Here is a 26887-nt window from a genome sequence, read left to right as displayed (position 1 = left end):
CCTTCAAAATTCCTACTTCATAGAAAAACCTGCCAGATATTCTGCAGGACACACAGGAAAGTGACTACTGAACTTTGCCAAAATAAGGCAGCATAGTTTTTCAAAATTCCTGCTTCACAGAAAAGTTTGTCGGATATTCTAGGCCTGTAGGCCGAAGATGGATGCAGAGGAACCTTGGGGTGATTGTCCAAGCAACCAGATGTCTCTGTCACTTCTTAGTTTTGAAAGTGGCTTGTTCTGCACTTCCTGTTTATTCAGGTAATATATCCTTCTGGGGTCTTTGATGGAATTGAAGACTATGTAGTTATTGTTATAGTTTTCCTTAATTATGATAAAAGATAAATTAGGTACAAAACTTTGGACTCATCAAGAGAGGATAGATAATGGAGTATTTTCTCTAAATTTGCCAAATACAAATGGACTGGACATTGTGAATGTAATTCTTACTTGATAATTGTTCTTATTGTATATAGTTTCATTTAAATTTAATACCTTTCCTTTCTATTTAGACAATACCTAATGATTGTTCTTACTGTATATAGTTTTATTATGTTAGAGTTAAAACCTTTCCTTTTTATTTAGACGAAGAGGGTGAAATATTGTGGAATAACGTTTTTATACACTGTGAAGATGTGTCACTCTGACTGGTTTAATAAAAAGCTGAACAGTCAATAGCTAGACAGGATTTTGGGGGCAGAGAGGATGCTGGGAAGAAGGCAGGGTTGCAGCCAGGTGGAGAGGGAGCAAGATATGCTGGAAGACAGGTAAATGTCATGAGTCACATGGTAACACATAGATGAATAGAAATGGGTTAATTTAAATTATAAGAGCTAGTGGGACAAGCCTAAGATATTGGCTGAGCACTCATAATTAATAATAGGTCTCAGTGTCATTGGGGAGCTGATGGTCCAATGAAAAACACCAATTACAGAAGTCTGTTCTAATGCCTGTCAGATTGCCTTATTTCACAGGTTTTGGAAGTGATCTGTTGAACTGGAAGATGCATAGGGATGGCCTTCTGAGTTTTCCTGTCAGACACCAGGGCTGTTCTGGGCAACCCATGTCCTCTCTTGCTAGAAATTTCTTTTTCATATGTTCTTCACCAAGTTTCCAGGGGCTTCAATCTCTGCCAGCAGTCTGTCATTGCTCACTTCCAGAAATAGGAACGACTCTCTGGTTAGATAAATCACAGTAATAAATTATACTGTGAACGAGAAGAATTTGTAAATGAAACAAAATTGCAATAAATATATACGTGAGACACCCAGCTCCAAGTCTGCTGTGTACCTGTGAAGGCGCATCTTGGTTGGATCTGAAATCAAGCAAAAGGTAAGATGTTGGGCGTTCCTATGAGGGACTTTCTTGATCAGATTAGTTGAACTGGGGTGGCTCACCATAAATGTGGATGGTGCCTTCCATTGACAGCCCAGATAAGAAGGAGATGGAAGGAGAGAATGTTGCATTCGCCTGCTTTCTTCTCTCCCGCTGCGAGTTCATCACCCTGTGGCTGCACTGCAGCATTCCTTTGTTTATATCAAAACCAGCTTCTTCAAGCTTCCAGCACAGACTCTCCAGGAATCCTCCAGGCCTTCCAGTCCATGCTGGGACTGCTGAGACATCCATCCTTGTGGGCTGAGAAGCTACCAGATTCTCAGGCCCCTGCACTGTGAGACAGCTATTGTTGGACTACCCAGACCATACCATGTAAGCTAACTAATAAATTCTCTTTTAGTATGTACTCTTTCTATCAGTTGTGTTCCTCAAGAGACCCTTGACTAACATAATTTCATTTCCTTTTATTTTCAGTCACATATTTTCTTACACATTTTCATACTTCCAAACATTCAATGTGTTATACCATCAATGTTTTGGGGACATCTAAACATGCTGATAGATACAGCCAGCACCGTGGCATGGCAATACACCTTGAAACTGTATCAGGTGTCAACAGAACATTTCTTACTTCAAAAGGAATAAAAGAGTTTCTTCTGTTAGATCAGAATTGATCAAGCATCTCCCTGCTTCTCGTGGATTTTTTTTGGCCCAGAACAATATATATATATTGATATATATATCAAGGGACTTTTCAAATATGTTGGGATCATTGGGATGCCGTTGGTCTCAGATGCTTCCTTGGCATTTGGTTTGGTTTAAGCTGGTGGTCTGTTAAGGTGCCCCAAAGTTTTATCTGCTAACCACAGGATGGTGAGCAGTGAATAATTATCAAGGAGGCTAAAGGCAGCCCAAGATAGTTTTGCTCTGGCCTTGCAACATTCTAACTCTCCACAATTGCTGTTCTAATTAGTCAGTTAGCCTTGTAGAGTCTTTAACATAGGTGTGCCCTCCCCCGAAGCTTCAGTTCACTCTAAAAATTGTTAACGATCTGAGTGTGGTGACACATGGGTTTAATCCCAGCTGGGAGGCTGAAGCAGGTAGATCTCTATGAGTTCAAGGACAGTCTGGTTTACACAGTGAGTTCCCAGTCAGCCAGAGCTACATAGTAAGACCCGGTTTCAAAACAAAACAAAACAACAAACTATTAAAGTGGTTAAGATCACTATAGAGGGTCTAAACAGTAGTTTGGAAGTATGATTCTATGCATAATTGTCAAGACCAGAAGTTTATGTCTTAATATTTAATGACATCTGTCTTAGTCACTTTTCTATAGCTGTAAAGACACCATAACCAAGGCAATTTATAGAATAAAAAGTTTATTGTGGGCTTACAGTTTCAGAGAGTTAAAGTCCATGACCATCACGGCTGGGAGCATGGCAGCAGGCTGGCAGGCATGGTGCTGGCACAGTAGTTGAGACCTCACATTTTGGTCCACAAGTAGGAGGCAGAGAGAGCACATTGGGAATGATGTGGGCCTTTGAAATTGAAAGTCTGCCCCCAGTGACACACCACCTCCAACAAGGCCACACCTCATAATCCTTCCCAAACAGTTCTACCAATTGGTGACCAAGCATTCAAACATATGAGCCTATGGAGGCTATTCTCATTCAAATCACCTTATCTATTTTTAGGTGATAAATATATGTTATTTTTAGATATATTTTAGGCATATTCAAAAGACAGAACTTTCATGGGTATAAAGCTTAAAGAATGTGCCATACTGAGTTGATGTGTCACTGAGTAAGAGTTCATCTGTCAGCTATACTCCATACTACATTGTGCTTTATTGCATTGTTTTGGTCACTTAATCGAGAAATGGATTTTTATGTGTCTCCAGATTCCATAGCCCTATTGCTTCCCAAGGCTTTGGTCAGTTGCCAACAGATGCGTCTGACCACCATAGATACTACCTCACTCCTTCATCTTCCAGCTGTGGCATTCTTTCTAGGAGACTGGGGTCCTGGTGGACATCTGAGCCATGCTCATTCACTGGAATGGGAGCTGCAGAGGATCTGTGCGATGTCTAGGGAAGTCTTATACCTTGGGGAATCAGATTCTCTGTCTGTAATAGCTATCCAGGGAGTGCTGGTGGGAGGGTGGATGCTGATGAGGCAAACTGACCAAGAAAGAGGTAGAGCAGGTGGTTTCCACTCCTTACATCCCTCTTGTTGATCAAGTAACTAAGTCTTTTCTCACGAAACTGTGTGCATATGTTAATATTTCCACCTACACTCTGGAATTACCAAATGAAGTGTCAGGGCACATACTTTGCTTCATGACTGCTTTCTAGGGCAGTGGTCTAACTGCCTGGGAATTTTTGCCAAATTGAAACATCCTTGGAGGAAGCTCCTTGAGAAGTTTTAAAGGAAGGCTTAAGGCTCAGGTAGTAAACAACTCACAAGTCTCAGGAAGTTCCTGAACTGTACCAGATTCACAAGACATCCCCTGCCCACAATTACATAAGTAGTAAGGAGGCTGAAGAGACACTATCTTGTCAATCTTCCTATGAGTTAGGCAGAAGAGGGAATAGGGGAGCCAGACAGGACCCTGCAGGTAGACAGATGTGAAAGACGTCATAAATAAACAACATGGCACACTTCCAGCTTCTTCTTTGCTCAGGACAAATACTTGGCAGAGTTCCTTGACACTTCCCCTAATATGGTGGGCACCCTTCCAACTGACCTGCCTAGACATTTCCCAGGCAGGCTGTGGACATGAATGTGAATTAACCATCCTTGTCTCCTTTGTCCAAATGACTGACCCAAAATGAGAGGAGGAGGACCCATCTCAGGCCACCGGAAACACTTAGGACCCCCAGCCCTCCAGGGAGAGAGAGAGCTCAGCTGCTGAATCCCCTCCTCACTTGTGAGGCGTGTGTGTATGTGTGTGTGTGTGCACACTCTTGCTTCTAATAAGACTTGTTAGCTCTCTGTGACCATTATTTGTTTCCTGCTTTTTTGTTCTTCAATCAGTGAAGAAAGTGAACCTGACCCAAGAGCCCTAATTGGTAACACAGAGAGCTCCAGGGTTCCAGATTTTGTGAACTTTCACCCGTTTGGGTGGGCTTCTGGTGATACAGTTGCCTTTGAGTGGCCCATGATCTAGTGAGTAACCCCTCACCCTTCAATCATCCCTCACCTTAGTTTTGAGACAAAATCTCTCACCTTGAGATGGCTGTTTCAGTTAGATGGCCTGATCAGCCAGGCCTGGGGAGTCACTTACCTCCACCTCCCCAATGCTGGGTGACATTCATGTATCATCACACCCAGATTTAATATGAATACTGGGGATCTGAACTCAGGTCTTCATGTTTAAATAGCAAGGACTTTACCCACTGAGCCGACTCCCTGGCCCAGATTATTTCCCGATTCTTTTTGTCTGTTTATAAATGAAACTGTAAGGTGGTTTTATGAGGTGTGCTGTTCAGGCTTAGGGATGAGAGAGGAGTGCTGATACAGTTAAACTCAAGACCTGGGTAGCTGAAAGGGAGCCTGCAAGCCTCATTCCTTCATGGTTCCTTCTCCAGTTCTGCCTTGAGTTCCTGCTTCCCTTAACAGTGTTCTGTAATCTGAAAACCAAATGCGCTCTTTCCCCACAAGTTGCTCTGAGTTACCCGTGTTTACTGGAGCAGCAGAAAGTAAACTAGAGCAGTGCTGTGGATGAGGTGCCAGCCACTGTTGTGGAAATCACTTTAACTGTGTAAAGATGTGTTACATTTGTTTCTGCCAGGGAATATTACTTTAACCTGTAAAGGTGTGTTACATTTGTTTCTGCTGTATTTGTTTAATTATGAAAAGATGTGTTGCATTTGTTTCACCGTGCCTGCATGAGGTACCTGATTGGTCTAAAAAAAAGTTGAATGGTCAATAGCTAGGCAGGTGAAGGATAGACAGGACTGGCAGGCTGAGAGAATAAATAGGAGGAGGAATCTAGGCTTGAGAGAGAGAGAAGGAGGAGGAAGAGAAGGAGAAGAAGAAGAGAACAAGGGAGAAAGAGGGGGACATGCCCAGGGCCAGCCAGACATAGAGACAGCAGAAATAAGATATACAGAAGAAGGAAAAGGTTAAAAGCCCTGAGGTAAAATGTAGATAAAGAGAAACAGTTTAATTTAAGTTAAAAGAGCTAGCCAGAATTGAGCCTAAGCTAGTTTGAGCATCCATAACTAAGAAGAAGTCTCCATGTCATGATTTGGCATCTGGTTGGTGGCTCAAAAGAAAAAGCCTGGTACATTTGGCATTCCAACATGGGGGCCATATTTCCATGTAAGGTCTGAGAAAGCTGAGGGGAAAAAGAGGAAAAGAGAGAGGGGGAATGGATATGGCTCCTTTGAGAGGTTCTGCCATACAGAGCCCTTGAGCAGCTGACATGCTAGGTATAAAAAAAAAGCTAAGTAAAAAATACCAGCTTCCTAGAGCTGGGGCGGTTGAATGCAGTTCCCAGTTAAAAAACAGCTGCCAGCCAGGCCCACCGGGCATAGAGCTCATCTTTCAAGGACCCACGCCAGTTGCCACAGCTGCCAGAGGAAAGCTGCTTAGCAGCTTAACATTTGGCTAAAACATCAGAGAATGCTGCAAGCGTGCAGCTGCAGGTACTTAGTAAAGACAGATCTAGATGGAAAAAGCCTCTAAACAGGTTCCAGTGTGTTTAAAAATGTGCATAGGCTTAAAAAAGAAAAGAAAAAGAGTATAGACAGTCATAGAGAAAATAAATAGTTTAAAATATTAAAGTCTTTAAAGAAAGAGTTAAGTAATATAAAAAAAAGAATAAGCCATCTAAAGATGAGAAATACACAGGGAGTCTGGATCCTGTATGGGGTTGTATTGACTTTGAATTTTTTGAATGCTGATGAGTGAACAACAGCTGTTGAGAGACATGGGATTGTAACAGGGACTGGTGAATTAAACCAGTCTAGATACTTTAGGAATGCCTTAACTTCAAAATGGAAGTCAGAAAATGTATTGCTCTGGGGAAGAGGTAAGGAAACAAAAGGCTGTGGATTCATTCAAGGTTAATAGAGATCAGGTTTGATCAGGGAAAACCTCCTAAAAATCCTGGCTATAGACATAAAGAAATAAACCAAGAAAAAACTACAAGACAGGTGATGTATATATTATTACCTGCTCAAACATAAAACAAAAAAAAATCATCTTTGGCTGACTTGTGTACAACACCCAGTTCATACTTGTGTTAATGCAGATATGTATGTTACCTTTAGAAGTTTGTGTGTTTTCAGAGCAAGAGGACTAGACACCAATGAAAACAGGTAACCCAGGTGATCCACTCTCTCAGAGTGCCTCTGTTGCAGTTTCCTCAGAGTTCTGCATCCAGAACATCTTCAAGGCTGCTGGCTGAGATGGTCGAGCCTCACAGGCTATTCTAGCCAGGACCACAGATAAACTTTATATTTTCACATTGCACAGAGACTGGACAACAAATGTTATGGCTAGCTCTCCCAGGACTTGACCATTATCTCAATTTTCTCAGAGTCCCCTAAAGATGTCATCACCCCCAGACAACAGGAAGCAGTCTAGAGAATACAATATCCACATTACCAAGTGGTTGGGTGGGTGATTTTTGGTCATTCAATGGGTTATGGATATTTGTCATCATTTAAGGGGGATATAGGAATATGGGATAAAAAAGACAACTATTAACCTCAAATATTTTACATTGATATAGACTTTGGTATATTGATACAAATTTAAAGGGTTTTTTTATATACTGAATGTATGTTTTTATACTTTGTTGGGTTATTGTGCTTATTTAGCTAATTTTTAAAAAGTAATATATAATTAAGAAATTGAGTTTGACAAATATAGTTTGTCATCTATAATAATCAAACTTGTAGTCATATTGGGTATGTTTTCAAGGTTAAACAGATATATTTAGATAGACAGATGGTCTTCAAACACTTCAAAGACCTATAGAATAGGCATTTAAGATATTTAATAACCTAAGGCTTTTCATTTCAGTGAGACACATCTGCTCCTGGCAGCACCAATTTATTTCAGAGAAGATACTGGCCTTCAAAGAAATTCTGTATAGAGTTTGCTTTCAATATGGCAAAGTTAGCCACTGGGCAACAAAACTGCTTTTGCCTTGATTGCTGACAGAATGCTGTACAATCTGAACAAGCAAGACACAAAGGAAAAAGACTGCCAAACTTTGGCAAAACAAGACAGGACAGTCTTTCAAAATTCCTGCTTCATAGAAAAGTCTCCCAAATATTCTAGGCCTATAGGCTGAAGATTAGATGCCCCAACATTGCAGAGGAACCTTGGGTGACTATCCAAGCAGCCAGATGTCTGTCACTTCTATAGGTTTGGAGGTGGCTTGCACTATACTTCCTGTTTACTCAGGTAATATATCCTTCTGGGGTTTTTGATGGAGTTGAAGACTAGTTAGTTATAGTTATAGTTTTCCTTAGTTATGATAGAAGGCAAATTAGGTACAAAACTTTGGACACACCAAGATAGCATAAATGATGGAATATTTTCTTTGATTTTGCCAAATACAAATGGACCAGATTGTGAATGGAATTCTTGCTTGATAATTTTTCTTATTGAATATAGTTTTACTATGTTAAAATTAAAATCCTTTTTTATTTAGACAAAAAGGGGGAAATGTTGTGGAAATTTAACTATGTAAAGATGTATTACATTTGTTTATGCTGTGAAATATTTAACTGTGTAAAGGTGTGTTACACTTGTTTCTGCTGCATTTGATTAATGATGTAAGGATGTGTTACATTTGTTTATGCTGCATTTGTTTAATTATAAAAAGATGTGTTGTATTTGTTTCACCTTGCCTGCATGAAGCACCTGATTGGTCTAATAAAAAGATGAATGGCCAATAGCTAGGCAGGTGAAGGATAGGCGGGGCTGGCAGGCTGAGAGAATAAATAGAAGGAGGAATTTAGACTCAAGCCCAAGGCCAGCCAGGCAGCCGCCAGCCAGCCAACACAGAGTAAGACATACAGAAAGATAAGGTAAAAAGCCCTGAGGCAAAAGGTAGATAAAGAGAAACAGGTTAATTCAAGTTAAACGAGCTAGCCAGGATCAAGCCTAAGTTAGGCAGAGCATTCATAACTAATAAGTCTTCAGGTCATGATTTGGGAGCTGATTGGTGGCTCAAAAGAAAAATCCTGATACAAGCCACCTTCTATTTCTTTTTTGAGACAAGTCCCCCACTAGCCCAGAACTCAACAAGTAGGTGAGGCTTGCCAGCCAGTGAGCCTCCCATTCTTGCTCTCCAACACCAGGATTGGAAGCGCCCAGCTTTTCTAGGTGAGTTCTGAGGATCAAATGTGAGCCCTCTGCCTTGCATAGCGAGGGTTTCACCAGCTGAGCTATCTCCCCAGTCCCACCTTTGACAGTTTCAGATTTGGATTTGGGGGCAACATTTAGGACACCAATGTCCTAGTCTGTTTGCACTTAGTTACCAGGACTACCATTAAAAAGTACCACAAACTGGGTGACTTGAACAACAGAAGTTTATTTTCTTACAATTCTGGGGACAAAGTCCAAATATCAGTAGAGCTGGTTTTCTTCAGCATCTCTCCTTGGCTTGCTGATGCCTAGGATCTTCCTGGATCTTAACAAGACTCTGTGTGGCATAATTATTTGCAAATAATTAGGTCTGAATCTCCTCTTACAAGAACACTAATCATACAGCATTAGGGCCCACCCTAACAATCTCATTTTACTTCCATTTCAGAGATGAGTGGAAGCCCCAATTGGTAAAGAGGCTTAGTCTACCCTATTGATGCATTCAGATTTCCTCTGCACCCTCCTCATTTCTATGTAACTGTGAGTCTGGAGACATGTTGATACAGTGTGTGCTCCTTAGGAAAAGTAGTACACCCAATGACATGGGTCCAAAAAAATCCTCTTTTTTTTTTCCCCCAAGGATAGAAGGACACTCAGGTTAGGACAAGATTGGGGTGCCCAGTATGTATCTTGAAGGGCATTAACACCCCACAAGAACCCTGGAAACCAAGCATGCAAGTGTTCTATGCATCCCTGGAGTCTGGACACAATGAATGGAGGCAAGGAATGGTCCAAGGCTTGCACATGCTGACCTAGGAAACCCCTCTCTCTGCACCAACTGTCCATCCTGCTGTCACTGGACTCTGGCAGGGTTATCTGCCCTGTTCATTGCTACTGAACTCACCCTGTCAGTGATTTCAATAAGGCCTCCACCTCACAGGATAACTCTGTTTTCTTGGTATCTTGGGGAACCCACCCCACTTCCCTAGCTGGGATAAAACCACTGCAACTCTCTCAGAGTTGGACAACCCAAGATCCAGTTTCTAGCTCACTCCGCCATTCAAGTACTAACCAGGCCCAAGTCTGTATCTTTATCTTCTGAGACCAAGAGCAAGTGTACTCAGGGTGTCATGGCTGCCAACTGCACCCTCTGGACATCCCAAGGACACCCTGTAAAGTTCACCTTGTAGGGTTACAATGGAGTCAGGGACAACTGACGTAAACTGATGAAAAGGTGCACTAGTAACTGGAAGGACTGTCTGTGCCACATAGGGTTAGCCCCTCCAAACCAGGAAACTCCATTGCCCCCTCTGGCAAAGGGGCATCATATTCATTTATTCCTTGCACATAGTAAAATTCTGGCATAGGCTGAGCTGTTTGTTGTTGTTACTGTTTTTGTCTCCTGTCTTCTTGGGGTATGAGTGGTTGCCTCCTGGTCATTGGACATGACCATCTTTGGACAGTCCTCTGTGATTAGGGATTTGGGGACTTGGGGGTAAGCAATCAATTCTGAAAGTCCATAAAGCAAAGCCTGGAGCAAAACATTAAGCTAAAGAGGCAAGAGGAGACCTTCTGGAGCCTATTGGCCTATCCTGTCTCTCTAGGATGAGACATCAAGTAAGAATCTGCAGCCAAGGTGCAATTTACATTCACCTGGAAACTTTCAGGGGCCCAGAAGCTTCTGCTCAGAGGTTCAGGGATACAGGAATTAGATGCCATCAAGTTCTTACGCTGCAGGAACCAATATTATCAACTGATATTATTGGTCATGTTATCCAAGCCTGAAAGTTGCTGGAGGATGGATTGATAGCTGGAATGGACGCTTTTCCCTCAGTGCTGGGGTCAAACCCAGCACTAAGTGCTTGCTTACATCTATGCCCTGTCACAAATCTGTACCTCAGACTCAGTGCAACGAACACTGATTAATGAACCCTCTGAAGGCCCAGCACTGAAGATTAGCATAGCTATTGCATGTGTCACTGACTTGTCATGGTGACTGTTGAAACTCTGGAGCTGGAAGACTGAAATGGATACGTACCATTCTTTTTCTGGTTGGTCAGAGGTATGTTGGATAGTTTTGACTTTGATATGTGAAGACAGCAAACTGTGACATCCCCACATATCTCTTTCTTCTTCTCATTTGACCTGCATTCACGTCTGCATTTGCCCAGTCCATAAAAGCACGTTTTGAGCCATCCCTCTGTCAAAATGAGAAGAGAAGAATCCTGAACCATGTGAAGAGGACACACTTGTATATCCTGAGGATGTTGGCAGGCCCGTGAGAATGGTGGGTTCAGTGAGTGTCGATATCCCCTCTCCCAGTGTAAGGCACAAATTCTCTCTACTTGTCTTTACCCAATTCCTCCCTTGGGAAGTAAGTTGGTGCTCTCTCTCACCAGGACAGTCAAACTTGAAAAAACAAGCTCATATCCATCTACTTTCCCACGTCAGTATCCCATGAGCCCATGTGCTGGCTTTCTCTGAAATGTCTCATAACTACAGCACCGTTGTTGTCTGCCCTCTCTCTCTCCAGAATTTAACCCAGTTTCCAATCGGTGTTAACCAAGAATAGGCTTTTTCTTCCTCCTCTCCCCCTTTTCTCTAGAAAAACCATTGACTGATTGACAAAGACCTTCACCTTGCAAAGTTGACCCAACAGCAAATGATACAACTGAAAAGCATAAACCTGGGCTGGGGAGAGGACCTAGTGGGTGAAGTCCTTGCTCAGAAGCATAAGAATGTAAGTCTGGGCGGCCAGTGACCACACTGAAGTTGGACACAGCAGCACACATCTGTAACCCCATCGCCGGGGGAGTGGAAACAGGTAGGTTTCTAGGGCTCACTGGTCAGCCAGTCTAGCCAATCTCTGAGTTCCAGGTTCAGAGAGAGTGCTGTCTCAAAATAAATAAATAAATAAATAAATAAATAAATAAATAAATAAATAAATAAATAAAGTGATACCAGGCATGGTGGTCCATGCCTTTAATCCCAAAATTTGGAAGGCAGGTGGATCTCTGAGTTCAAGGACAGTGAATTCCAGGACAACCAGGGCCATATAGTGAGACGCTATCCCAAATAATTATTAATAATAATATTATCATTATGTGGAGAGTGATGAAGGAAGACTCTGATGATCTGTGGCTACTGTACACATGTTCAATTTGAAATCCAGACTCTCCTGCTCTGAAAGCAGCTCCATGCCTTTAGCCTACTAAGAACCTGTATTACCCAACATCCACCCACACATTTCCCATCACATAGTCTAAGAACAAGATGCCTCCTCTGCTTGCTTCAAGGGAGGGGTGAAGTCAATACACCGGCTACTGTAAGCCATGGTACCAGTGGAGGGGACTGAAGTGAGAGATTGGGATCAGACAGGAGATATTGGGAGCAGGGGCATTGATGTGGTGGTGAGCAGGGCGGGGCGGGGCGGGGCGGGGCGGGCGACCTCTGTCGAGGATGTTGCTTTCTCTCTGCTTGCGTTTTCCGGTCTTCCTAAAGAAGCATCACTGTGGCCACAGGCAGCCAATGGGAAAGCACATCCCCACCCTCCGCCCTCTGCCCTCCCCCTCTCTCTTCTCTTCTCCCTCCTCCTATTGATGCCTACCTCCCTCTATTCCCTCCTCCCTGCCTGCCTTCCCTCCTCTCCTCCCTCCGCTCCTCTTCTCCCTCCTCTGTTCCCTCCCTCTTCCTCTTTTTTCTTTTGTCCTTCCTTTCCTCCTCACTCCCTTCCTCCTTCCCTCCCTTCCTCCTTCCCTCCCTTCCTTCTTCCCTCCCTCCTCCCTTTCCCCCTCCTTTTCTCCTCCCTCCCACCATCCATCCCCTCTTCCCTCCCTCTCCTCCTTCCTCCCAGCACTGGAGGTTGAACTCAGAGCCTCACATATGTTCCCCAAGCAACTCTGCCACCAAGCTACCTCCGAGTCCCAAAGACACAGGCATAGTGGGGCTCTCTCTTGCCAGACCTCAGCAGCCCCTACCCTGTGGGTAGGTGGTAACTCTCCCTTCCCCCTTCTCACCTGGGGAAGTCTGAGCCAGGATTATAAAGACAGCTAAGGTCAGGAAGCAGAGCTTAATGTGTCCTGAGAGGGGTGAGGAGCCAGTCCGCAGCATGCTGAATGTGCTGGGGAAACTCCGAAGGCTTTGGCTTTTAATGACCGAGGTAGGGCCTAGTCACGGGCAATAAATCTGAGGCAGGCAGAGGGATGCACCACCCGGACTGCCTTCTGCAGGTCAGCGCTGAAAGCGGCTCATCTAGCATTCAGGGTCACCTCTGTATGCCCTCTGGCAAGGGGACAGCAAGCCTGCTGCTTTGTGGACAAAGTAGATCTAGTCCCCAAGAAGTCTTCCCTGCCGCCCTCCTTCGGCCTGGTTCTGCCCCCATGTTGGCCACGGCTGGAGCTGAGTTTTTCTAGCTCACGTTCCTACATACTGATAGCCTCAAGGACGACTGGGAGCCTGGGAGCCCTGCCGGGGCAGACTGCCTGTCGTCTCTTTGAGCCCAGAGCATGCGGTGTGGGTGTAGCAAAGCGAGGGCAGCATTCCAACACCAGCCCTGACTGGACTCATGGAGTCGGCAGTAAGAAATAATAACAGAAAGGGAGAGGGCGAGGTCATGTTGGGGCGCGGGGTGTGTGCGGAGAGGGGCAGTGGGGTGGATAGACTCAAGATACACTGTTTATTTGTGTGTAATTGTCGAGCAATAAATAAAAGTCGTTCTTGTAAAATGCACTGACTGAACAGGCAGGTGGGCTGTAGATGGCAGAGCTGGCGGGGGAGGAGCCAAATCTGCAGCTCCATTCCAGTACAGGAAAGGTAGGTGAGGGCAGGAGGATCAGGAGTTCAAGGTCATCCTCAACTGTGAAGTGAGTTCAAGGCCAGCCTGGGCTACATAAGAGCCTGTACCCAAATAAATAAAAAGCAGAAGGAGGAAGATGGAGGATAAGCAATGGATGGCCTTTATTCATATCCCTCAGACCATGGAACCGCCATTCCTTAGCTAAGAAAATGTAGCCTCAGAGTGTGGAAGAGAATTCCGCAGGGTCAAAGGGTGAGCAGGAAAGAAACAAGCTGGGTGATAGTTTGTTTGTGTGTGTGTGTGTGTGTGTGTGTGTGTGTGTATTTGTGTTTGTGTATGTGTGTATTAAGTGTGTGTGGTTATAGTACAAGTGTGTATGGTGTGTAGTTATAGTACGAGTGTGTATGGTGTGTGTGTGTGTAATAATATAATGCATGTCGTATGAATGTATGTGTGGTGTGTGTATGGCATACTGTGAATGTGTATGTATGTATGTGTGTGTGTGTGTGTGTGTGTGTGTGTGTCTGTATGTCTGTGTGTCTGTGTATGGTGTGGTGCGGCATGTGTAGGTACTTCAGGCAGAGTAGTTGAGAAAGGAATCTATGAGGAAGTGACATTAAATGGAACTTGAATGTCCTGAGGACTTGACCTACCTAAATACAGTCTTCCAGGTAGAGAGGACAGTGAGAGCCGTGCCCCAAGGCAGGAAAGCCCAAGGTACTCTAACAAGAGCACGGAGTAGAACATGGCTGCAGTAGAGTAAGGGAGAAGAGAAAAATGAGGCTGAAATCCCAGAAATGGCAGGGCCACCTGCACCAGACCTCATATGGCCTTATGGGGTTTGTTCCAGCTGGGATACGGGGCCAGGGTTTCTTTTAATTGATACTTCAAACCTGACTTCATTTTCTCCATCTGAAATTGATCTGGGCCAAATGGCATGCCCCTGGTGCTGGTGTCACTGGCAGTGGGTTTCGGAGGTGGCAAAAGAAAACATGTTTAATTCTCTCTGGAGAACAAAGCAGAGCCCAGATCTGGTGCTATTTTACATAACACAGTGCATGCTGGGAAAATGGGTGTGTGACCTCTTGGGAAATTAGTAAATGCCATGGCAAAGAGTTTGTTAGGTGAAATACAAACAACCGGGGTTTGTGGGGGGGGGGGGAATGATAATAATCATTCTACGGAATTAAAAACTGAAGCTTAGAGAAGGCAACTGACTTCCTTGGGGACACACATTTTCACTCAAGCCTCCACCTCACCCTCTGTAGTTTCTAGACAACAACTGGGTTTTCATCTTCACAGTGAGTGATTGAGAATGCTGAGTGTGTGGCATCTCAGTGTGTGGCATCTCCTCAGTGTGTGGCATCTCCTCAGTGTGTGGCATCTCCTCAGTGTGTGGCATCTCAGTGTGTGGCATCATCTCAGTGTGTGGCATCTCAGTGTGTGGCATCTCCTCAGTGTGTGGCATCTCCTCAGTGTGTGGCGGCATCTCAGTGTGTGGCATCATCTCAGTGTGTGGCATCTCAGTGTGTGGCATCTCAGTGTGTGGCATCTCCTCAGTGTGTGGCATCTCCTCAGTGTGTGGCATCTCAGTGTGTGGCATCTCAGTGTGTGGCATCATCTCAGTGTGTGGCATCTCCTCAGTGTGTGGCATCTCCTCAGTGTGTGGCATCTCCTCAGTGTGTGACACCTCAGTGTGTAGCAGCATCTCAGTGTGTGGCATCATCTCAGTGTGTGGCATCATCTCAGTGTGTGGCAGCATCTCAGTGTGTGGCATCATCTCAGTGTGTGGCATCTCAGTGTGTGGCAGCATCTCAGTGTGTGGCATCTCAGTGTGTGGCATCTCAGTGTGTGGCACCTCAGTGTGTGGCATCATCTCAGTGTGTGGCATCATCTCAGTGTGTGGCGGCATCTCAGTGTGTGGCGGCATCTCAGTGTGTGGCAGCATCTCAGTGTGTGGCATCTCAGTGTGTGGCAACATCTCAGTGTGTGGCAGCATCTCAGTGTGTGGCAGCATCTCAGTGTGTGGCAGCATCTCAGTGTGTGGCATCTCAGTGTGTGGCAGCATCTCAGTGTGTGGCAGCATCTCAGTGTGTGGCATCTCAGTGTGTGGCATCATCTCAGTGTGTGGCATCATCTCAGTGTGTGGCATCATCTCAGTGTATGGCAGCATCTCAGTGTGTGGCAGCATCTCAATGTGTGGCAGCATCTCAGTGTGTGGCAGCATCTCAGTGTGTGGCCTTCTGGGGCCGCTCTTTGATCCGGAGCTTGTTGCTTTCGTTACTGAGTCACAGTCCACAGCATGAAACATTTCTGTCGTGTTTTCCAGGATGGAAGTATTACTTCTCACCCTTTTGCTTCTTGAGGCAGCATCTCACTGGAGCAGCTCAGGCTGGCCTTCAACTCACTGTGTAACCCCCTTTGGCCTCAAACTCTTCATCCTTGTTCCTTGAGCCCCCGAATGTCGTGATTCACCCAGCTGCATTTCTCACTGTTTTAACCCTAGAATGTCGTGTCTTCCTGGTCTTAAACTACACTTCTCTATTGGCTAATAATGTTGGACATCTTTCAAGTGTTTGTCATTCATAACCTCCTGGGCTAAATGTCTGTCATTGTCTTATTCCCATTTTCTACATGGCCTGGCTTTAATTGCTTCATTTCCAGAGCTCTTTTTTTCCTTAGACATAAGTTCTTTACCGTATCCATAGTTTGAAAATAGTTTCTCACAGTCTTTAGTTTTCCTTTAAGTTCATTCAAAGGCATGCTCCATCTTTAATCTTAGCTCTCAGGAGGCAGAGGCGGGCTGATCTCTGTGAGTCTGAAGCCAGTCTGGTCTACATAGTGAGTTCCAGGTCAACTGGGGTTACAGAGTGAAACACTCTTTTTTAAAAAAAATTATACTCCCTTCATGACATTATTGACTTCAAGTTTTATCTCATTGTGATAAGAAAATATATAGAATACCTTTTAATTTTTTCATTTTCCAATATTTATTTTATAGCCTTGTATGGCATACTCTAGAGGAAGGTCCATGTGTGTACGTATTGGATAGTTCTGTGATGACTGTTCTGTCCATCTGCTCTCCAGCACATTTCACTTCTCACACCTCTGCATTGATCTCTCTGCTTACACTAGTGAGAGTGGAGTGTTGAAATCCCTCTCTCTTACTGCGTTGAAGCTTATCTTTCTTTACTTTGGGGTCTGTTTTATGGAATTGAATGCTCTGCATTAGGTACACAGAGACTTGTAACAATTGTATCCTTTGTTGAATTGCTCCTTCAATCATTATCTAGTGGCCTTCTTTGTTTCTTCTGATTTTTTTTGTCCCAGAATTCCTTTTATTAGATGTAAGTACAGATACTCCAGCTTGCTTTAAGTTTTCATTTGCTTAGAATACCATCTTCTGTCTTTCCGTTCATCTAGACACATTTCTATTGGTGAGGTGAGTTTCTGGAAGGCAGCTTGTGATTCATTGGATTATGTTTCTTTATCCTTTTGTGTGGTCTATTTCTTTTAACTGGAGAATTTAGTCTGTTTACATTTAAGTTTATAATTGACAGATAAGGACATTTTGACATTATTTTGTTGACTTTATTCTAGTTGTTTTGAATATCTTTGCTGGGTTTTTTTCCTGCTCTTGCTCCCCTGTGAAGTTTAATGATTTATTGTATTGTTAATATTTGTATCTGCCTTTCTAGAGACAGCTGTACTTTCCTACACATCCATCTTTACTTCACTTCCAGAAATAGGATTCTCTTAAGATCTTTTGGAAGTCTAGTGTGATGCTTATGAATTCTCTGATTGCCTTAAAAGGTCTTCACATCTGGAAGCTAGCCCTGCTTTTTATAGTAGTCTTGGTTGGCGGCTATTTTCATTCGGGACTTGGACTATGTCATCCCATCCTCTCCCGGGCGACACAATTCCAAAGAAGTCTGCTGTGAGCCTGACAGGCATGCCCTTAAATGTGATCTTATACTTTCCCTTTGATATTGATTTTTTCCTTTGTCTAGTTTTAAAAATATTTATTTATGTATTTATTCATTTATACTTAATTTGTACTAGTGTTTTGCCTTTGTGTATTTATGTGTACCATGTGCATGTCTGGTACCAGCAGAGGCCAGGAGAGGACTGATTCCACATGCCCTCAAACTGTAGTTACAACCAGTTGTGAGCCACCATGAAGGTGCTGGGGATGGAGGCCAGATCCTTTGCAATGGTAGCAAGTGCTCTTATCCAGAGAGCTGTCTCCAGCCCCTGTCATACATTTTTGGTGTTTTGATTAAATAAATTGTGATAAGATTTTTTTTTTGTGATCATGTCTGCTGGGTTTCTGTAAGCCTTCTACATACGGACGTCCACATTTTCCCCAAGATTGGGGAGTTTTTCTGGTATGATTTCATTGAGTGTGTTTTTTAAAAAACAAAAACCTAATCCTTTTAACTTTTTTTTTTAATGTATTTATTTTTGTGTGGGCAGTGCTTTGCCTGCATCTATGCACCATAGGCATGCAGTACCCACAGAGGCCAGAAGAGGGCATCAGATCCCCTGAGTCTGGAATAACAGATGCTTCTGAACCACCTTATGGGCTCTGGAAATGGAACCTAGAACAGTCAGTGAGTGCTCTTAACCACTGAGCCATCTCTCCAGCCCCTTCAGTGACTGGTCTTCTTAGTAAGTCACTTTCTCCTGGAGTTGTGACTTACTGTTTTATTTTACATTCACTCTGTTGCTAGTGAGCTGAACATCTCTTTACATTTATCAAACATTCATATGTCTTCTTTGGAAAATTACCTATTTGGATCAGAGGCATACCTGCTCAACCAAAACCATCTGGGCTTGCATATTACTTTCATGGGAGATTGAAAACTGTTAATTTACTTTTGAGTGAGGTACAGGATTGTTTGGGGAAACTATTTCACTGCCAGCTTGTTTGGGTGTCTTTCAAGGACTTGGTTCACCTCATACATTAGTAAATATTGTAGGTATATCATTGCATTCAGTTACTATCCTCTTACATCCAATCTCTCTTCCAGTCTATATTGTGACCAACTGAGTCCTTCTTCACTGCTTGGCGCAGCTAGAAGTTCGTTCATTGTGTCTTCCAGGGGGCTGCCTTTTGGTTTTATTGGCTCATTATCAGGAGGGTCAGTGTCGTGGTATCTGCTCTAGTTCTTGGTATTTCATTTCTTCTACTCATTTTATAACGAGGAATATTGGGGTCCAGCCTCTAATAGTCTTCTTCCCAGGATTTCCAGAAGAGATGCTACCAACAGCGAGAATAATCTGAGGGAAAATGGTCTAAGTACATCGAGCTCTTCAGTCCATTCCCTTTATTCCTCTGAGACAAAATTCTATCTACAGTTCCGTTCTCATACTTAGCTCCTCTCTGTCCCTTCTCCTCCTGTCCTCTCACAGTTCTAAGTTCTTTCTGTCTCCTCATCCTCATCTTCATCATCCCTCTCCATCTTTGTTCCTCCTCATTCCTCTCTGGGAACCGGTCTAAAACCTTACAAGCAGTCAGACTTTTACAACACAATGCAAGACTTTCAAGGTCCCCACAGAAGCAGTGATAGTCAGCTTCATTTGCAACCCAAAAGGGGTGTGAATAAAGGAGGTGGGGTCAACTACGGGCTGGAATAAATCAGAAAGGGAATTTATGTGCTCAAAATATACTCTTAGAAGTGGTTAGGTGAAACGTTACGAGTTTATCATAAATGTGTTCAAGCTTCAATCTTAGAGGTGGTTAGGTAAAAGAGTCTGAGTCGTTAAAATAAAATTGCTCTTTTTTTTTCTATGTCACCATTTTCTGGCAGGGCAGGGGAAGAGTACCAAATAGCTAGGTGACTTGCCACAGCTTGAACCACTTGGTATGAAAAAACCCTTTTGTTCTAAGTAAGTTACTCTAGGGTACCACTTCGGCTGCAAGAGAAAGGGAAGTCTGAGCTTAATTGGCACAAGAAGCAAATCTATGTACCTAATGTCTGCCTGGCCTAGGTGGTGTCTCCATATGGGTGTTTGCTTTAATTCAGGAGGCTAGCGGGTGGTTTGACCAGCTATTCTGTCTGCCACTTATCCTTGGATGCTTTGTCCGGAGCTGGCCCTGGCTTTGGGTGCTTCCTAAAGGAGATAATTGCAGAAGGCAGACATCTAATTCTAATGCTAAAAAGGAGCAGAAAGCCCGGAAGCAGGAAGCTTTGCCTGCATGATTGTATCCAAATACCTTAATTGTACATGCCCAAGGAATGATCAATCCATACTGTTTAGAAGTTCTTGGGGAAGCTATGAGAACGCACATAAAATTCATAGCAGAAAACAGCTGATATTAAAAGCCAAATAACACCAAATACTCCTTGAGACTTGGCTTCCTCTGGAAGAATTCCTTGATTCTTCCAGGTAATAGCTTTGCCATAGTCAGCTGAATTCTTCCTTCATATTCCTGCGGCCTGTAGCAATTTTAGGATTAATTTTCTTTTCTTTTTCTAATTTCCTAAGGTAAAATTCTGGACTTGAGTTTTTTAAAAATGATTCTTCTCAAAAGAAAACAAACAAACAAAAATATCAGGCATGGCGGTGCATGTCTTCCATGCCACAGGCAGGCAGATCTCCGTGAGTTCCAGGACAGCCAGGGCTATGTAAAGGGACTCCGTCTCAAGAAAGCCAAAATAAAATGAGATAAAATAAAAAATATTTCTTCTGTCCCAATAGATTGTTTCTTATTTATTTCTTTGAACAAGTGGGGTTGGTGGGAATGTGGAATGGAGAAAAGACAATCACAATAAAACCTGCTTTGCTATTTTGACTCCCAGTTCCTGATCCCCTGTATTTAATAATCCATGGAGTTGGGACTTAAAGGGTCTTTTGTTTTTGTTTGTTTTTTAAGCATCTCCCTTATTTCACAGGGAGTCATACTAGGGCTAACACTCAGAGGAAAGGCAAACACTTGGCTACATCCTGTGGCCCACTGGTCTGCTACAGTGGTACCCTCACACTCCTTTTTACTATTGTTGTATACATACAGGATGCTGCACCCAGACAGAAAAGAAACTTACCCCATCTAGGTTTATGGGAAACTTCCTCTTGGGAGTTCTTTCCATCAGACCGCACAGGATTATATTTTGTTTCATAAGGCTTCGTTTTCCTTTAATAATCTCTAGTGCTGGGCATGATTGTGTCATGCAAATGAATGGTCGGACAGTAGGGATGGCATGGCATTCTCACCTTCTCCGGTTCATCACTCATGATACCAATAAAGGTGAAAGCCTAGATCCCTTGCTGGATAAAGCGTTCTGGGTTCCTCAGGACATAGTGCTTTCTCTCTCAGGAGCCATGAGTTTCCCATCGCTGGCCTTCGTTATCTGTGGGTTGCTAACTCAGGTGACTAAAGGTAATGGGACCTTATAAAATGGGGGTGATGGAGTTAGAGTGAGTTGTTACACAGGGCTGCCTACACCTCCCCTGCCCTGGTGTCCTTGGTGGTGGTGGGAACATCATGCAGGGAGAACCTTGGTTCAATGGAGCAGGAGAAAGAATCTTTCTTTTCTGGCAGCCCTTGCCTCTACTCTCTGAGATTCTTCTGTCATGTGCATCCAAATATCCGGGGAGTCCTCTGGGATGAGTCTCCAGAAGGCAGGAATCTGTTCCCATGGTCTGAGCTGCCCTGGAGATCTTTCTGTACAACCGCTCTGTGCCAGCTCGACCTTCCTCCACTTCTGCAGCTGCCTTGTGGCTGTGTCCTAGTCTGAGCCTTCTCTCCACCCTAAACTCTTCTTAGTCCTGAGAATACCAGCAGGGAAGACACTCACTTCATGGTCTTAGACGCAGCAAACTAGTCCACACCCTATATCCTGCAGAGCTGATTTGTGCAAGAGACACGAAGTTTGTGGTCCATATAAGAATAAAGATGTGGTGGGAAAACACATGGCTGAGGAGGAGCTTCTGATTTCAGGTCAATATGAAGCACTTATCCCCTTTTTTAAAACACCAGTAATTTTGGTTTTCTGTTTTTAAGAAACGTTTGCCATTGACTTATGCATTTAAAAAAAAATCAACACAATTAGTCTAAGGGGAAGGAACATTCTCTCCAACCTAGAAACCCTAGTTCAGTCTTCTCCTTCAGGATCAATCAGTGCCAGTAATTTCCTGAATGCTCTAGTATATATGGATCTATTTACATGCTTGTCCCTTGGAGCCTTTTAAACATTCAGCTGTAAACGAACCATGTGGATTGTCCTGCAAATGTATGAGCAATGCACCTTAGGGGCTTTCTTAAAGAAAAGATCTCCACTGTTAACAAGGCTGACTTCAGACTTGCTGTCTTCCTGTGTCAGCCTCCCTAGTCTGGGGATGGCAGGCTTGTGCCACCATGCCCAGATAAGACTTCTCATTATAATGCATAGCCCCGCTTCAATGTAGTTACTAGGTACGCACACTTTGAGGTTTCTTCACTTTACGCAGTTGCTTCCCTGCAGCTGGAACACAGCTCTTTATCACCAGCAGCTCTTCAAGGGAAACTTGTAAACAAATGTGTGCTTTTTCCATTTGTGAGCAGGAGGGGTGGGGGTGGAGGAGGGGAGAGAGAGAGACAGAGAGGAGTGAGAAGGGGAGGGAGAGAGAGAGAGAGAGAGCGCCAAAGGCTTCTGTTTTCACCACCAGCTATGTTAGCTTTCCAGTCACCTGTCTGCATGTTTTCTACTATAACCTTCTACAATCTGCTAAGTGAAATGCTGCCTCCTAGGGTGTGGATTCAAGTGCTGTAGCTGTGAATCTGAATGTATGTTCCACTAGATTTTTCACCCCCTGCCTATTGGTTTGGTTTAGTTTGTTTGTTTGTTTGTTTTTTGAGACAGGGTTTCTCTGTGTAGCTTTGGTACCTGTCCTGGACCTCACTCTGTAGACCAGGCTGGCCTCGAATTCAACAGAGATCCGCCTGCCTCTGCCTCTGAGTGCTGGGATTAAAGGCATGTGCCACCACCGCCCAGCGCCTATTGATTATTTTAAGAGCCTCTGTGGACTAAGAAAACAGACTCACTAAATTTGGAGGTGTAGAAATTTGCTTACAAAGATTTTTCTCCACCTCCAGGAATGAAATGGCTTCGCTGTGCTGTTACATCTTATTCACTGTGGATGTAACAAGTGAGCCAAAAGGTTCATGTTGATGCTCGTTTCTGACTATGAGGTCATGGTCGAAAACACAGAAAGCTCTGAAATTGTTGGAAAGCAAAAATAAATGTCTCTCCCATTATTCTTCTTTGGTTTCATTATCGTTTCAACAGACATGCAACCCACTTATAAATTTCCTACGGCACCATCACTGGTTTTCCCTTACCAAGTGCTTTTTGAAAATGGTGTTTTCAATGATAATATCACATTTCACTAAATAAATGCAGTGTAAACTATTTTGTCCAAATTATTGTTGCATGATGTATTTATGCTTTAAACATAAGGTAGTAAATATAAGCTTTCTTATACAGCTTTATCATTCAACATAAAACTTTTCCCTATGTGCTTAATGTATGATCAATTTAAATATATTTGCAAAGGCTGTAGATGAAAGATTATATTAGAATATTTGATTTTCATTTATATCGTTGCAAAAGGATGAGTCAAATTTACAATATGATCTTTTTAATGTTTTCTATACATTATCTATGCCTACCCTTTTGTCCTGGAGGTCGGATCTATAGCTTTTATTTTTATTTGCCCTTTTAGGTTCTGTCTTGAAATTTAATCTCTCTGAGCTTCATTCTGTGATTTTAGGTGATATAACATTTGATGGTGGAGGAAGTGCATTTTTACCAAGCCAAGCTGTCCACCAGAGGGCTGCTACCAACCAGGCTTCTGAAGTATCATTTACATCTTTAACATTTGGATTTTGAGCTGTTGAGGGTAATGGTCGTGTGTCCTCATAACATAGTATATCCAAGCTCTAGAAAAATAACCATTGCTACCCTAAAGGGAAATCCACTACGAGGGAGCGTCCTCACAGCTGATGTTCTTTAGTTGCTTTAGCTAAATTCTTGGAATTATCTTTAATATTTTTTATTTCTGGGTTGGCACATCTTTCAGGGAGTCAGTTACAGCTACCTGCAAATTCTACCCAGAATTCAGCTGCTCTCACCAGCTCCCCTTCGGGCATTCTGACTCAGGTCTCCACCCTCTCTTTTATATCAGTGTCCATCTTCCTACTGTACCCTTTCCTACTCGTCCCTCCACAGTCTCTAGTCAAAATGGCAGAGCGTGTGAGCTGCTTGCATTGGTCAATCATGTAGCTCATGGAAGCACAGCTTTTTCCAACTGGCTTTTTCCAATCTGCCCTAGGACCTTCTTCCTTCCAGTGTGCTTCTCATTCTACCCACTGTGGCTACATTGGTCCTAATTACCTCCCTCAAACTTGCTAGTCTGTGCTCTAATATCCTATTCATATGTGGATATGTCAAGTGAGCTGGTTAGTAACCGCACTCGTTTATGACTGTGACATCATAGTTAAAAATATAGGACATTTTGAAATTGTTAGAAAGTAAAAATGTTTTCCTTTGCTCTCCCTCAGTGTCCTTCATCTGAATAAAAATGTGTATCCTATTCACCAATTTCCTATGACACCATTAGTACTCACCCACTTAAATATTCTTTTCAAACTATATTTTCAAGGATTTATAAAATTTCACTAAGTAGATCCATAGCCAAGGATGACCTTGAATTTCTGATTCTCTGGTCTCGGCCTCCAGAATGCTAGGATTGCAAATGTTCAGCACAGTGCCCAGCTGTTTGTGGTAGTGAGGACTGATTGACAGCACTCAGCTAAGCGAGTTACAGACCCACTTTCTATCTGGTCTCTTGACACTGAAACACGTCAGAACTTTTTCTCTCGTATTACTCCACGGCTTTAACTTTAACTGTTAGCCACAAGCATTGATTCTGACATTCAGATCTTCAGCTGAAACCTCTCTTCTGAGATCCCACTGCTTTCTTGACATCCTGGGTTTATCATGTCATGTTCCCCAAAGCAAATTCTCGGTTTCACCATTTCTTCTTCTCCTCAACCATTCTTTGTTCTTCTGTGAATGGCGCATGTCTCCATCTACCTTCACAGTTCAGAAATCCAGCAGTTCTCTTGGATTTCTCCATGTGTTGTTCCTCTTACCTTGTATTCAAACCACCTATCTACCAATAGGTTAACTGGAAGAGCTTCTAGCACATCTGTATAATCCCACTCTTTCCTGTCCATCAATGAGGCTCCGAGAACAGAGTGAAGCCATTGAGCTCTCACTATGTTCTGAACAGACTAAGAACACTATTTGTAAAGGGACTGGGGGTCCAGCACTGCTACCTCACATTCTTTTCTACTTCATGAACTCCGGAATTTGCACATCAGCCTTCAGACCGGTCACCATTACTGAAGCCTCTTACATATACGCCCAGCAGCTTCTTCCACACAGACCAAGCATCGTTGTTTCTTTCCCAAAGCAATCCTTGCCTCTGTGAACCTTTCCTGCTCACTTCCATCCTCCTTAAGAGTTTATGTGGCTCACATCTTTGATCCCAGCACTTGAGAGGCAGATCTCCCAGTCTACAGAGTGAGCTCCAGGACAGCCAGGACTACACAGAGAAACCCCAACCAAACCAAACCAAACCAACAAAAAGAGTCTCAGTTTACATAACAGCTCCAAATGTGACCTACTCTCCCCCCTCCGTCTCTTCCCCCCCCCCCCCCCCGTCTCTCCCCCTTTATCCCTCCCTCCCCCGCCCCCTCTCAGGCATGCACCACCATGCCTAGCTTCCACTACATTGTTTTGAGGGCATAGATCACAATTTTATATGTTTTGTGTTTTCTTGTCTGTCTCTCTCAATGGCTTTTAGGGCAGAGGTAAATTTTTGATTGAATGAAAGTTATGTTTATGCTAGAATTGAAGTTTTTACCTACTTTGTGTTCCCTGCAGCTGGCTGGTCTCGTCCCAAATGCTGGAAGAATAATTTGGGGCACTGCAGAATCCGCTGTCTGGATGACGAAAGGTACATACTTCTGTGTAGGAACAAAGCATCGTGCTGCATTCCACGAGCACTAACAGAAGGAAAACAGCCTCCACAGCCACAACCTTCCCTGGCCAACCCAGAGGACGTAACATTCCTGGACCCTTACTCTGTCTCATCGAGGACCAGGTTTAATGATGATCGAAATTTTGATGAAAATAAGCCTGAAAAAACCACAAGAACTCCTGTGACTCCTGGTGTTAATGTGACGTCAAAGTATCCCAATACTGTTGATGTGACCATATCCACTCCCGGTACTGTGACCATATCCACTCCCGGAACTGTGACCATATCCACTCCCGGAACTGTGACCATATCCACTCCTGGTACTGTGAACACACCCACTCCTGGTACTGTGAACACACCCACTCCTGGTACTGTGAACACACCCACTCTTGGTACTGTGAACACACCCACTCCCAGTACTGCTACTGTGAAGGCAGCCTCTCCCTCTTTTGAGTCTACTGCTATGACCACAACCTAGACCACTGGACCACTCGCTGTGACGTCTAATACTTTAGTTATTTGTCTCCTTTTGTGTCTGAGAGAGCTGTAAATACTGCTCAGAATAATAACCAGGAGCCAGTGCTGCCACCCTTGGCTTATATTAGAAACTGGATAACAATGAGTATGGACATTAGTGCTGTAGCCAGGACACAAGTCAAGTGTTTCTTGGATATGAGAATTCTCTTTAGCAGGCTCACGTTCCTTACCTGTGCTCTTTTGATTCATTAAATTACATAGGCTAGTTTTAGTCTCAAGTGAACATTGGTGTGTCCATGATTTTCTTATGATTTTAATTGTACATATTTATGGACTATCATATAATGATTCCATACATGTGTGTAATGTACAATATGGAATTTAAATCAGGGTAGTTAACATTTCCATCTTTTTATGTGTATCTTGACATGTTTGCGTAATGTATCATTGCACCTGAGACACAGTGTGATATCTCAGAACACAAATACAGTTTGCGCTGATAAAATCAGAGTAGTTCATAGTTCCTCCAACTTATGATTACTTCTATTTGGAAAGTTTGAGCTCTTGTCTTACTCACTAATAAACTACAGACTAGGTTGCCATACTTAGAATCAACACACTGACCCATGGAATGCTGGGACTTACTGCTTCTGTGTAACTATGTTTGGGGATCCATTAACCAGCCTCCCCCATCTCCCCAGTGGCCCCCCACTCCATCTGCTGTGAACAGTGCAGTAGGAACTGTGGCACACAGGGGTCTCGTCGCAGGGGTCTTGTTGCATGCTCGCTTCTTTTCTTTCGGATGTATACCCAAAGTCGGCTGTTAAACCTGGAGTCTATTTTTAGGTTTTTGAGGAACTTCATACTGTTCACATGTACCACAATGTGCACGTGGAGTCAGAGGACCACTTCAGGTGTT

At 43.4% G+C, this 26887-nt stretch overlaps 2 protein-coding genes across 2 annotated transcripts; one reads left to right on the top strand and one right to left on the bottom strand.

Moving 5' to 3' along the window:
• Positions 1-8869: 8869 nt before the first annotated feature.
• On the bottom strand, positions 8870-12836 carry Defb115 (defensin beta 115). The gene is made up of 3 exons (XM_059261633.1): positions 12680-12836; positions 10702-10863; positions 8870-9000 (listed from the first exon to the last, which is right to left on the bottom strand). Exons 1-3 carry the CDS (start codon positions 12771-12773, stop codon positions 8990-8992), a joined length of 267 nt encoding a protein of 88 aa, XP_059117616.1. The 5' UTR covers positions 12774-12836; the 3' UTR covers positions 8870-8989.
• Positions 12837-20653: 7817 nt separating this feature from the next.
• Defb125 (defensin beta 125) lies at positions 20654-26583 on the top strand. Its single transcript, XM_059261632.1, has 2 exons — positions 20654-20842; positions 25395-26583. The coding sequence occupies exons 1-2, from the start codon at positions 20659-20661 to the stop codon at positions 25967-25969; spliced, it is 759 nt and encodes a 252-aa protein (XP_059117615.1). The 5' UTR covers positions 20654-20658; the 3' UTR covers positions 25970-26583.
• Positions 26584-26887: the final 304 nt, after the last annotated feature.

The sequence above is a fragment of the Peromyscus eremicus genome, chromosome 4, assembly GCF_949786415.1.
Source record: "Peromyscus eremicus chromosome 4, PerEre_H2_v1, whole genome shotgun sequence".
Classification (NCBI taxonomy): Eukaryota; Metazoa; Chordata; class Mammalia; order Rodentia; family Cricetidae; genus Peromyscus; species Peromyscus eremicus.
The sequence above is the reverse complement of the archived record's forward strand: the minus strand, read 5'-3'. Positions and strand labels throughout refer to the sequence as shown.